The sequence below is a fragment of the Micromesistius poutassou genome, assembly GCF_964030765.1.
Source record: "Micromesistius poutassou genome assembly, contig: SCAFFOLD_1166, whole genome shotgun sequence".
Taxonomy (NCBI): Eukaryota; Metazoa; Chordata; class Actinopteri; order Gadiformes; family Gadidae; genus Micromesistius; species Micromesistius poutassou.
Genome location: NW_028180079.1, coordinates 1 through 12,500, shown reverse-complemented (window position 1 = coordinate 12,500; position 12,500 = coordinate 1). Strand labels below are relative to the sequence as shown.

The following is a 12,500-nucleotide window of genomic DNA, read 5'->3' as shown; positions in this document are numbered from 1 at the left end:
TGTTCGAGTCCCAGCGCAAAGGAACCAGGTTCGATTACAGCCTGCCAGTAGGCATCCTACCCCCTACCGGCTCCTTAATAACGTGGATCTGAATTCGCTGTAAATCAGTTTGGATCTAAGCTTTTTCTAAATGAAGCGTGTTACAATATCATGGGTGCGACGCATAGGCTTACATTTTTAGCACGGGGGCCCAGTGGGAATCGAACACCTAACCCTGGTTAGTGTTTCAAGGCTCTACCAGTCGAGCTAGATAGAACCATTTTAGTGGTAAAACACTGGTATACATGCACGTTTTTCAATGTTTTATTTTATTTTGTCAGTTGATTGAAACTAGTTCTAAGAACAGCAATGCTACTACAACAAATTGTCCAATTGCACTTTGCCTATAAATACTCAAACCTTCACTCACTTCAAACCAGTTCACACCGACTGCGATTTAAAGTCATTTTAAAAAGTAAACAGAATAGAATACTTTTAATTTCATTAATTATAATCAAAATCAAAATTATTACGTTGCAAATATTGAATAATGATCAAACTCCCAAAACGTTTGTATATATATATTTTTTTCTTCTCAGTATTGAGACAACGAACAAAACAACTCATCTTATATCCCATTGATCAGCTGCAGGGTGGTCCTAAATAACCCTGCAAAATGTATCTGTAGGCCTACTTACCGTCGCCCTAAAAGCTTGAAGTAATCCCACTTTTGACATCCCCAAAGGCCTGCAGCGGGTTACATGATCTACACATACCCTCCCGGCACCACGTCTCAAAGGCCCGGTCGTGTCCTCCGGGTGATAAGTCCCTCCTGATTGAAGAAGCATTAGCGATCATCAGCCCGTTTAGAAGTTCTGGAGGGTTGGCCTTAACCCCTTGGTGAGAGAGAGAGAGAGAGAGAGAGAGAGAGAGAGAGAGAGAGAGAGAGAGAGAGAGAGAGAGAGAGAGAGAGAGAGTTAAAGACACCCCAATGTCAAACCCGTCGGGGCCCTGCTGGTGTTTCGTGACGACACTCTGAGGTTGTTCTTTTTTGGTGAGTGGTCTCTATCTCATCTGCTCCCCGCTGCGCGCCCACTCACACGCACTGTCCGAGCGCTGAAAGGACAGCTGCACCAGGTCACATGCACGCGCCTGCTTGTGTCACAGACCCATCTAGGCAAATGCACGCGCGCGCGCACACACACACACACACACACACACACACACACACACACACACACACACACACACACACACACACACACACACACACACACACACACACACACACACACACACACACACACACACACACACAGACAATCATCTTTTGACGATTTTGCGTGTGTGTTCACGCAAAATCGTCAAAAGCTGATTGGGACTTTACGATGTCCGTGTGAGAGATATTTAATCCGGTACCGCAAACCCAGAGATAAACACAGTACACATGTATCTTAGTGGTGAGAAACATCACTTTCCTCTCGAAACAAACTAATATTGGCGCAGTTTCTGTAATGGAACATAACATACCAGACCAGGGGAGATTACAATATTAAATTTTCATATTTTTTTCCAATTATTTTATCAATTTCAAGTGCGCCTTACGTTCAGAATGTTTAGTTCCCATGGCAACTGTGTCGCCTCTAAACCCCTAATTTCGTTCAGATGAAGAGAGGATGAACAGCGCCCTCTAATGGTCACAGTGGGTGGTTGCACAAACAACATTAGAATAGAAATATAAGAGAAATTACCAAAAGATTGATCAATCAGGATACACATTAACAATACGATGATGTGGGCATTTGTGGACGAAGTCTGAGGCAGGCGGTTAATAACATGTCCTTGGCGGCAGAAGGAGCAAGTGAATGGCTGTGGGTAAGGAGAAAACATACTTCCTGGGGTGCAAGCTAAGGTAAGCCAGCTGACTAATGTGCCAACGTGTTTGTTTGATCAGGGTTAGGGGTAGGGCTAGGGGTACGACGCAGTAAACAGAGTATTTGGATGCATTAAATGTGGCAATGTGGTGGCAGCATAGAGGGGGTGACTCCCTATAACTGAGAGGGTGACTAGAGGGGGTGACTAGAGGGGGTGACTAGAGGGGGTGACTAGAGGGGGTGACTCTCTATAACTGAGAGGGTGACTAGAGGGGGTGACTAGAGGGGGTGACTAGAGGGGGTGACTCTCTATAACTGAGAGGGTGACTAGAGGGGGTGACTAGAGGGGGTGACTAGAGGGGGTGACTAGAGGGGGTGACTAGAGGGGGTGACTCTCTATAACTGAGGGGGTGACTAGAGGGGGTGACTAGAGGGGGTGACTAGAGGGGGTGACTCTCTATAACTGAGGGGGTGACTAGAGGGGGTGACTAGAGGGGGTGACTAGAGGGGGTGACTCTCTATAACTGAGGGGGTGACTAGAGGGGGTGACTAGAGGGGGTGACTCTCTATAACTGAGGGGGTGACTAGAGGGGGTGACTAGAGGGGGTGACTCTCTATAACTGAGGGGGTGACTAGAGGGGGTGACTAGAGGTGACTAGAGGGGGTGACTCTCTATAACTGAGGGGGTGACTCTCTATAACTGAGAGGGTGACTAGAGGGGGTGACTCTCTATAACTGAGGGGGTGACTAGAGGGGGTGACTAGAGGTGACTAGAGGGGGTGACTCTCTATAACTGAGGGGGTGACTAGAGGGGGTGACTAGAGGGGGTGACTCTCTATAACTGAGGGGGTGACTAGAGGGGGTGACTAGAGGGGGTGACTCTCTATAACTGAGGGGGTGACTAGAGGGGGTGACTAGAGGGGGTGACTCTCTATAACTGAGGGGGTGACTCTCTATAACTGAGGGGGTGACTAGAGGGGGTGACTAGAGGGGGTGACTCTCTATAACTGAGGGGGTGACTAGAGGGGGTGACTAGAGGGGGTGACTCTCTATAACTGAGGGGGTGACTAGAGGGGGTGACTAGAGGGGGTGACTAGAGGGGGTGACTCTCTATAACTGAGGAGGTGACTAGAGGGGGTGACTAGAGGGGGTGACTCTCTATAACTGAGGAGGTGACTAGAGGGGGTGACTAGAGGGGGTGACTCTCTATAACTGAGGGGGTGACTCTCTATAACTGTCGAGGAGGCTCAATGGATTTGGAAGAAAAAGGAAGAAAAAAACTCTGATGATAACAAATTAATAGCAATAGGAATACTTTATTGTATGCTATGAATTTGAATCACAAACTTTTATTTTAACTATACTGCTGCGATCAAACAACACAACACGATACATGTTCGTCAAACCCTAACCCATATAAATGTACATCCAGATAACAACTGGGCATCCCAACAACAAACCATTCATAATAATAATAATACATAGGTTTTACATAGTGCTTTTCTAGGTACCCAAAGACGCATCAGTGAAAACACCCCCAGACTCAACCGGTCCCTTCAAACTGACCCACTGCTGGGTTACAGAGGGCTGAGAGGGGAACTGTTGCATTAGTACCTACACACCTGTGTGTGCGCGTGCGTTCGTCTACAGCTCACATAGGGACACTGAGCAACCAGACCACATGAGCCTGAAGCCAGGGAGGAGGTCCTCCTGGGTGAAGGTGGACAGGAAGGTGTAGATGTGTGTCAGTGTGTCTGAGGACCCTCCACCACCTGGGGACACTCTGTAGAAGGACAGAGTGCCAGCAGGCCGGTCCAGATACACTCCTACTCTGTTGGATTCATTAGGGCGGAGATCTATGGATGTTCTCTCATTGGCGTAACAGGCAAAGTAACCAGTGGGAAAACAATACAGACTCCAGGAGTTGTTGTTGGCTCCAAGCCGACCATCAGGACCTACCCTTCTAATCCCTCTGTATGTCACTCCTATGGAAACATCACCTCCTTCCCACTCTACCTCCCAGTAACAGCGGCCAGTCAGAGCCTCTCTACACAACACCTGGGGCTGGGAGTCAAATCTCTCTGGGTGATCCGGATACGACTGGTCCTCTCCAACCCGCGTCACCTTTCTGTTGTCCTCAGACGGAGAGAGTTCTCTGTAGGCTGTGTTTGGGTCCAGTGTGAGTTCACAGGCATCTGACGGAGAACAAGACATGATCAGCTGCTGAACTGCACAGAAATAAATAATTATTATACTATTATTGTTTATAATAGTATCATGATATTAATGTTGTTATGTCTAATATAATAATCATAATAATAAAAATAAAAATACTTATCAGATGTTTGATAGATAGGACGCATTGTTAAATGTATTAATAGTTTGACTGTTATTAGGACAAAATCATAATTGAATTCACCATTCAAAAATAAATATAAAAAATTAATATTTTACTTAACCAGATAGTCTTAGAAGAACACGATATCCCATACTTATACCAACACATACCCAGGATTAAACCTTTACAGTGACCAATTTCATTATTAATATTGTAAGGATGATTCCTGAAGATAAGTGGTCACACCTACTGCAGTGAATGGACTCTAATGGAAGTTAGTGTTGTGATGAACCAAACACACTTACACTTCTTCAGAGCTGATTGCAGCCTCCACACTCCACTGTGCTCCTCACTGGTGGGGAAACTCAGTGAGAGCATCATGTCAGGAAGTCTCTTCTCCTCAGCGAGGATGAGCCAGGGCTGGGCTGTATCAGGACCCACAGTCACATCTCCTTCATTCTGCTGGACCCTCTTCAGTTCAGCATCAGGCTTCATCTCCATGCTCAGTGTCTCCTCCAGCTGATCCAGGGATCTCCTCAAGGTCCCTACGTATGACGGAGGACGGACCTCCACCGTGGTCCAGTCCCTGGTGGGTGGAGGATCCTTGAGGGATCTGAAGGTCTGGAGGAAGTGGAGGTGGTCTTCAGTGTGTGAGAGCTGCTTCACCTCTGAGATCCTATTGGTCAGATCTTCTATCTCCTGCTCCAGCTCTTTGATGAGGCCTTCAGCTCGTTTCTCTGTGGTTTTCAGTCTCTCTTTAACCGTTTGGTTGAGATTATCACGGCACTTTTGAATCCAGCGCATCAGAGCGGTGAGGATCTGCACACCATCGGCTATCTCTCTGTCTGCGTCCGCTCTGCTGAGTTCTACTGTGTCTTTGATCTCCTGAACCTTTTTTTGTCTCTCCTGGATCCTCTGCTGAACATCAGCCTCTATCTTCCCCAGCTGGGCCGTCTTCACTTCATATTCCTCCTCTAGAGGTACAACAGGATGGGACTTGTGGTCTGTCACTGTGCACAACAGACACACACACACCTGGTCAGTCTGGCAGAAGAGCTCCAGGAGGTGGTCGTGTTTCTTACAAATCCTGTCCTCCAGACGGTCCATAGGCTCGACCAGCAGATGTTTCTTCAGGCCTGCGACTCTCTGATGAGGCTCCAGGTGGGTTTGGCAGTAAGAGATGAGACACACTAGGCAGGACTTCAAGGCCTTCAGCTGGGTCCCAGTACAGACGTCACAGGGAACTTCTACTGGTTCAAGACCTGGCAGCTCTTTAATAGATGTTTTAATCTGAGCAGCCATCTCAGATAAGAGGGTATTGACCTGTGAATCAGGTATAGTATTGTAAAGCTTGTCGCAATCTGGACATTTGTGCTGGACCTGTTCATCCCAGAACGTTGTCATACAAGTTCTACACATGTTGTGTCCACACGATCTGGAACAAGGGCTGTTGAAAACGTCCAGACACATGGAACATGAAAATTCCTCTTCCGACCAGGAAGTAGCAGAGGCCATTCCTACACACAGAGGGTCATACATTAAAATATTAATTTATTGACCCAAGTCTTACTTCATAAAGCGATTTGGACCCATCATCAAATCACGTGGCTTTACTCACCTTGTAGTCTGTCTGGCAGAAATTGTGCAAAAAAGTGTTACCGTAGAAGTAAACAAACACACAGGAATAGAGAAGTGCAACGACGCGCGCTTAGTTTTGGTTTCGATTCCCCTCCGCGGCTCCGCCCCCTGAACGAGCTGCGTGTGTATATGATATGATATAGTTGAACCACATGGATTCCCCTTACAACTGACAGCTTTTCACTGTATAAAACGACTTGTGTTGGTGATGTACTGCCCTTGTATGAGTATACTATCATCCAGCCTTCCAAACTCCTACAGTAATAGACTACCCTCAAAGATAACATGAAATGAAATGCATATGATTATAGCACATAGTGAGTGTATGGTTTAAGTGATATTGTTTATATAGCGTGTCTGTGGCAGCAACGCAGAAGACATACTTATCATACAGCGAGTTGTCAGTTGTGTACTCAAAGCAAGTGGCGACCTCTGCTGGCTCGCTGGTGCAAGTGTTGCCATCGCGTCGGCCATAATGGTAGTGGGCTTTATGTTGACATCGGTGCCCAGAATGAGCACAGACCTCTCCAGAGCACAGGCCGTGACCTCCCACCCAACGCTGTGCTCCCTTAGGGTAGAAAACGGGGTGCAGGACAGCCTAGTGAGCTGAAAGGTTCTGGCTTCATCCCCCAAAAAAGAAAGATTTGTAAGGAAAGATAAAGAAAGACAACAGGCGAGGCGTGACATCTCTTTAATCTGTGGCATCGTTGAATTCATTCTCCATTTGAAGCAGAGGGGTCCAGACCCTCGAGAGATGAGTCAACATTTGGCACCGAGTGACGCTGGAATCTCAGACGGCACCTGAAGGATTTTGTGCGGTGAAAAACGTTTTGCCACTCGAAGGAAGAAACAGTAAAAATCAAGACAGAATACACAAAGTGCAGTCGAGATAAAGTACATCAAGATAAAAGCTAGAACCAGAGATAGACGATTTCACAGTGTATAAAAGTATCAACATGGCTGTATGAAAGACAACATACCAAACAGTCCCACAAAGAAATCATTAAAACGCTCGTCAAATGTACGCCCCAAAACTGGTACACTCATTCAAACACGGATTGTCATTTAAACAAAATACTACGTATGTGTTTTACATGCACACAGTATTCCTGATAATCTTACTCTAGGTGTTTCATTTTTCATTTAGGCTATGCTTCATATTTACATCTTCATATTTCTACCAGGAACGAGTTTTGGCATGAAATAACGCAAAAAGTACCAAAAGTACCAGGTAAGGAGAGCTGCAGACGGTAGAAAATGTACAACATTCCGTGTTTCTACTTTAGTACAGCGCTGTGCAGGTCTGTGCACTTAAATATCCTCTCTCTAGCATTGCCACAGGTCAATGAATTGGCTACAACATTTTACCGCAATTGTTCTGGAAATTAAAAAAGAATTGTTACTTTATTTTGATATATATATATATCTATATATATCTATATATATATCTATAGAGGGGATGAGCCGATGTGTGCGTTGCGTTGTCTCGCTACACGTTTCCGCTGTACAAACATAAGCTCATGTGAACGCCTCAACATTCTGTTGGTAAAACCCTTAACTTTGTTTTTGGATAGTGTGTCAATATCTTTCCCTCCCCCATTATCGGTACAAAAATAACTTTTCTCAGGACGTGAAAATACCAAGGAAAGTACAACTGAACTGAAAATAAAACGCACAAAAGCGTCTTTAGTCTCGGTGCTACATGGACGCATGGCTACAGCAGTCAGCACAGAGACACTCTGGGACACAGTACTGCCCCCCAGGGGACACAGTGCTGCCCCCCAGGGGACACAGTACTGCCCCCCAGGGGACACAGTACTGCCCCCCAGGGGACACCCTGCATTACACTAATATAAGAAACGACTCGTACTACAGTTTAGATTGAGACGGGACACGGAGAAAACAAACTACTGGATTTAAAACTATTTAAAACAACATGTGGAAGACAAAGGGGAGAAAGGAGGTGGAGATGGGGGTCCTACTCCAGTCTCTGTACTGGTTTAAGAGAGGTGGAGTGAGAGAGAGAGAGGGAGTGAGAGAGAGAGGGAGTGAGAGAGAGAGGGAGTGAGAGAGAGAGGGAGTGAGAGAGAGAGAGAGGGAGTGAGAGAGAGAGGGAGTGAGAGAGAGAGTGAGAGAGAGAGTGAGGGAGTGAGAGAGAGAGAGAGAGAGAGAGAGAGAGAGGGAGTGAGAGAGAGAGGGAGTGAGAGAGAGAGAGGGAGTGAGAGAGAGAGGGAGTGAGAGAGAGAGAGAGAGGGAGTGAGAGAGAGAGAGGGTCAGTACAGGTAAAGAGAGGTGGAGTGAGAGAGAGAGAGAGGGAGTGAGAGAGAGAGGGAGTGAGAGAGAGAGAGAGGGTCAGTACAGGTCCTTGCGGCTGGCAGTCAGGGAGCGGTGGGCGGAGTAGGTGGCGCTGCGGATCACCTCCATCCACCTGGAGAGGAGGGGTCAGGGGGCGTGGTTAAGACAACAACAACAACAACAACAACACAACGGTTCACTGACCCCTCAGACAGTCTAGAGGTGTGTGTGTGTGTGTGTGTGTGTGTGTGTGTGTGTGTGTGTGTGTGTGTGTGTGTGTGTGTCGTTTATTTGATGTGTATTTCTGATCCGACAAAGATCCACAAACCAAGACATTCCCTTAAGACAGACAGACAGGCAGAGTGACAGAGTGACAGACAGACAGAGTGACAGACAGACAGGCAGACTGACAGACAGACAGGCAGAGTGACAGAGTGACAGACAGACAGAGTGACAGACAGACAGACAGAGTGACAGACAGAGTGACAGACAGAGTGACAGACAGACAGACAGACAGAGTGACAGACAGACAGACAGAGTGACAGACAGAGTGACAGACAGAGTGACAGAGTGACAGACAGACAGACGGGCGGAGGGCAGACAGACAGACGGGCGGAGGGCAGACAGACAGACGGGCGGAGGGCAGACAGACGGGCGGAGGGCAGACAGACGGGCGGAGGGCAGACAGACGGGCGGAGGGCAGACAGACAGACGGGCGGAGGGCAGACAGACAGACGGATTGCAGACAGACAGACGGGCGGAGGCTACCTCTGGAAGGCGAACTGGCTCTCTGATCTGAAGTAGTACACGTGGGACTTGAAGTGCAGTTTGAACACGTAGTCCTTGTGGATGTTCTCAGCCTCCGCGGGCACGGTGACCGAGTAGCCCAGCAGAGGGAGGCTGGCCAGGGGGTAGTCGTCCTGAGGGGAGCGTATTAATATTAGAACCTATAATCCACTGTGTAGGGATCTGCCTACCGTATTAATATTAGAACCTATAATACACTGTGTAGGGTCTGCCTCCCGTATTAATATTAGAACCTATAATCCACTGTGTAGGGATCTGCCTACCGTATTAATATTAGAACCTATAATACACTGTGTAGGGATCTGCCTACCGTATTAATATTAGAACCTATAATCCACTGTGTAGGGATCTGCCTACCGTATTAATATTAGAACCTATAATACACTGTGTAGGGATCTGCCTCCCGTATTAATATTAGAACCTATAATCCACTGTGTAGGGATCTGCCTACCGTATTAATATTAGAACCTATAATACACTGTGTAGGGTCTGCCTCCCGTATTAATATTAGAACCTATAATCCACTGTGTAGGGATCTGCCTACCGTATTAATATTAGAACCTATAATACACTGTGTAGGGATCTGCCTACCGTATTAATATTAGAACCTATAATCCACTGTGTAGGGATCTGCCTACCGTATTAATATTAGAACCTATAATCCACTGTGTAGGGATCTGCCTACCGCATTAATATTAGAACCTATAATACACTGTGTAGGGATCTGCCTACCGTATTAATATTAGAACCTATAATACACTGTGTAGGGATCTGCCTACCGTATTAATATTAGAACCTATAATCCACTGTGTAGGGATCTGCCTACCGTATTAATATTAGAACCTATAATACACTGTGTAGGGATCTGCCTACCGTATTAATATTAGAACCTATAATACACTGTGTAGGGATCTGCCTACCGTATTAATATTAGAACCTATAATCCACTGTGTAGGGATCTGCCTACCGTATTAATATTAGAACCTATAATACACTGTGTAGGGATCTGCCTCCCGTATTAATATTAGAACCTATAATCCACTGTGTAGGGATCTGCCTACCGTATTAATATTAGAACCTATAATACACTGTGTAGGGTCTGCCTCCCGTATTAATATTAGAACCTATAATCCACTGTGTAGGGATCTGCCTACCGTATTAATATTAGAACCTATAATACACTGTGTAGGGATCTGCCTACCGTATTAATATTAGAACCTATAATCCACTGTGTAGGGATCTGCCTACCGTATTAATATTAGAACCTATAATCCACTGTGTAGGGATCTGCCTACCGCATTAATATTAGAACCTATAATACACTGTGTAGGGATCTGCCTACCGTATTAATATTAGAACCTATAATACACTGTGTAGGGATCTGCCTACCGTATTAATATTAGAACCTATAATACACTGTGTAGGGATCTGCCTACCGTATTAATATTAGAACCTATAATACACTGTGTAGGGATCTGCCTACCGTATTAATATTAGAACATATAATCCACTGTGTAGGGATCTGCCTACCGTATTAATATTAGAACCTATAATACACTGTGTAGGGATCTGCCTACCGTATTAATATTAGAACCTATAATACACTGTGTAGGGATCTGCCTACCGTATTAATATTAGAACCTATAATACACTGTGTAGGGATCTGCCTACCGTATTAATATTAGAACCTATAATACACTGTGTAGGGATCTGCCTACCGTATTAATATTAGAACCTATAATCCACTGTGTAGGGATCTGCCTACCGTATTAATATTAGAACCTATAATCCACTGTGTAGGGATCTGCCTACCGTATTAATATTAGAACCTATAATACACTGTGTAGGGATCTGCCTACCGTATTAATATTAGAACCTATAATACACTGTGTAGGGATCTGCCTACCGTATTAATATTAGAACCTATAATCCACTGTGTAGGGATCTGCCTACCGTATTAATATTAGAACCTATAATACACTGTGTAGGGATCTGCCTACCGTATTAATATTAGAACCTATAATACACTGTGTAGGGATCTGCCTACCGTATTAATATTAGAACCTATAATACACTGTGTAGGGATCTGCCTACCGTATTAATATTAGAACCTATAATCCACTGTGTAGGGATCTGCCTACCGTATTAATATTAGAACCTATAATCCACTGTGTAGGATCTGCCTACCGTATTAATATTAGAACCTATAATCCACTGTGTAGGATCTGCCTACCGTATTAATATTAGAACCTATAATCCACTGTGTAGGATCTGCCTACCGTATTAATATTAGAACCTATAATCCACTGTGTAGGGATCTGCCTACCGTATTAATATTAGAACCTATAATCCACTGTGTAGGGATCTGCCTACCGTATTAATATTAGAACCTATAATCCTCCCAGAACGTCACCGGACCAGGGTGAGGACTAGCTGTGGTTAGCTTGTGGCTAGGAACTAATTAGGCATTCTTTCAATCCTTGAATTCTACACTTTTTTTCGCCTTGCGACTATTCAACCATTCTGCGTTTCGCCGTATATTTCACTATTTTATTTATTGTATGTCGTATCCACTGATGACCCAGAGCGTCAGCGGTAGGACTCCATGTAGGTGATGGCTGAATGATTCATGAACGGGTGAAGGGGTGAAGGGGTGAAGGGGTGAAGGGGTTGCTCACCAGGTGGGACTTGTAGAAGAAGAGGCTGAAGCTGGTGAAGACCACCCACAGCTTCTGCCAGCCGTTGCTGTTCTTGAACTTCCTCAGCAGGTTGCCTGACAGCTGGTTCTATAAACAGAAAGAGAGAAAATAACATTTGTAGAGTTGTTGTTCCGATATAAGTCTATGCGCCGATCCGATCCCATGACCATCTACAGCTCATTTACTACACAAAGAACATCCCAATCTGCTGCTGTGTCATTTGGTAATTGTCGTCATCTCCGACATATCACTACTTAACCACAAGAAGATAAATGTGTTGTTAGAATTATAGATTAGAAATGTAAATGAGACAGTTAGTGAAGGACTTTACATGGCTGTCATGGTAACAGAACCCTTCAATAGGAACAAGTGAGTAGCTACAATGCTAGATGCTGTATACGATACTCCAGTTCAGGAATCACAATTGGTATCGAACATCGTTACAAATTTGTAGTGTTTCCAATCGGCGTAAATTGGAAGTACAGCCTGACACCTTCCAGGCACCGTAGCTTACGCTGAGACATCACACACACACACACACACACACACACACACACACACACACACACACACACACACACACACACACACACACACACACACACACACACACACACACACACCTCCACGGCCACGCTGAAGTCCACCATGGACACGCTGGTGTTGCGGTGCCAGCACACGTGCACTGTGGTGTTGCCACGGTGACCGGGCCGCTCCAGGGAGGAGCGTGAGCCGACCAGCTCCTCCTCAGACTCCTGCTCCCCGATGCCCTCGTCCTGGAGCTCTGGAGGAGAGGAGGAGAGGAGGGGAGGAGGAGGGGAGGGAGGAGGGGAGGAGGGAGAAGGAGGAGGAGAGGGAGAGGAGGAGAGG

General features: G+C 45.8%; 3 protein-coding genes across 3 annotated transcripts in view; all 3 read right to left on the bottom strand.

The window, feature by feature from the left end:
* LOC311371161 (striated muscle preferentially expressed protein kinase-like) overlaps nucleotides 1–877 on the bottom strand; it is a gene marked incomplete at its 3' end in the record, with an annotated part of 1,620 nt that extends 743 nt beyond the window's left edge. The window contains exon 1 of the mRNA XM_084489374.1: nucleotides 678–877. The remainder of the gene's footprint in view (nucleotides 1–677) is intronic.
* Nucleotides 878–3,192: 2,315 nt separating this feature from the next.
* LOC311371160 (tripartite motif-containing protein 16-like) lies at nucleotides 3,193–5,896 on the bottom strand. The gene is made up of 3 exons (XM_084489373.1): nucleotides 5,810–5,896; nucleotides 4,629–5,708; nucleotides 3,193–4,048 (listed from the first exon to the last, which is right to left on the bottom strand). The coding sequence occupies exons 2-3, from the start codon at nucleotides 5,704–5,706 to the stop codon at nucleotides 3,498–3,500; spliced, it is 1,629 nt and encodes a 542-aa protein (XP_084345499.1). The 5' UTR covers nucleotides 5,707–5,708; nucleotides 5,810–5,896; the 3' UTR covers nucleotides 3,193–3,497.
* Nucleotides 5,897–8,107: 2,211 nt separating this feature from the next.
* Nucleotides 8,108–12,414, bottom strand: LOC311371159 (FERM, ARHGEF and pleckstrin domain-containing protein 1-like; the record flags this gene model as incomplete). Its single annotated transcript, XM_084489372.1, has 4 exons — nucleotides 8,108–8,257; nucleotides 8,893–9,044; nucleotides 11,610–11,717; nucleotides 12,254–12,414. Coding segments are annotated over 4 exons (497 nt in total), but the record flags the coding sequence as incomplete, so codon positions are not given.
* Nucleotides 12,415–12,500: the final 86 nt, after the last annotated feature.

Coding starts and splice junctions, on each gene's coding strand:
- LOC311371160 (XM_084489373.1), bottom strand. CDS start 5,706: ATGGCCTCTGCTACTTCCTGGTCGGAAGAGGAATTTTCATGTTCCATG. Junction 4,049..4,628: donor TGAAGGAGATGTGACTGTGG/GTCCTGATACAG, acceptor GTTCTCCGTCAG/ATGCCTGTGAACTCACACTG.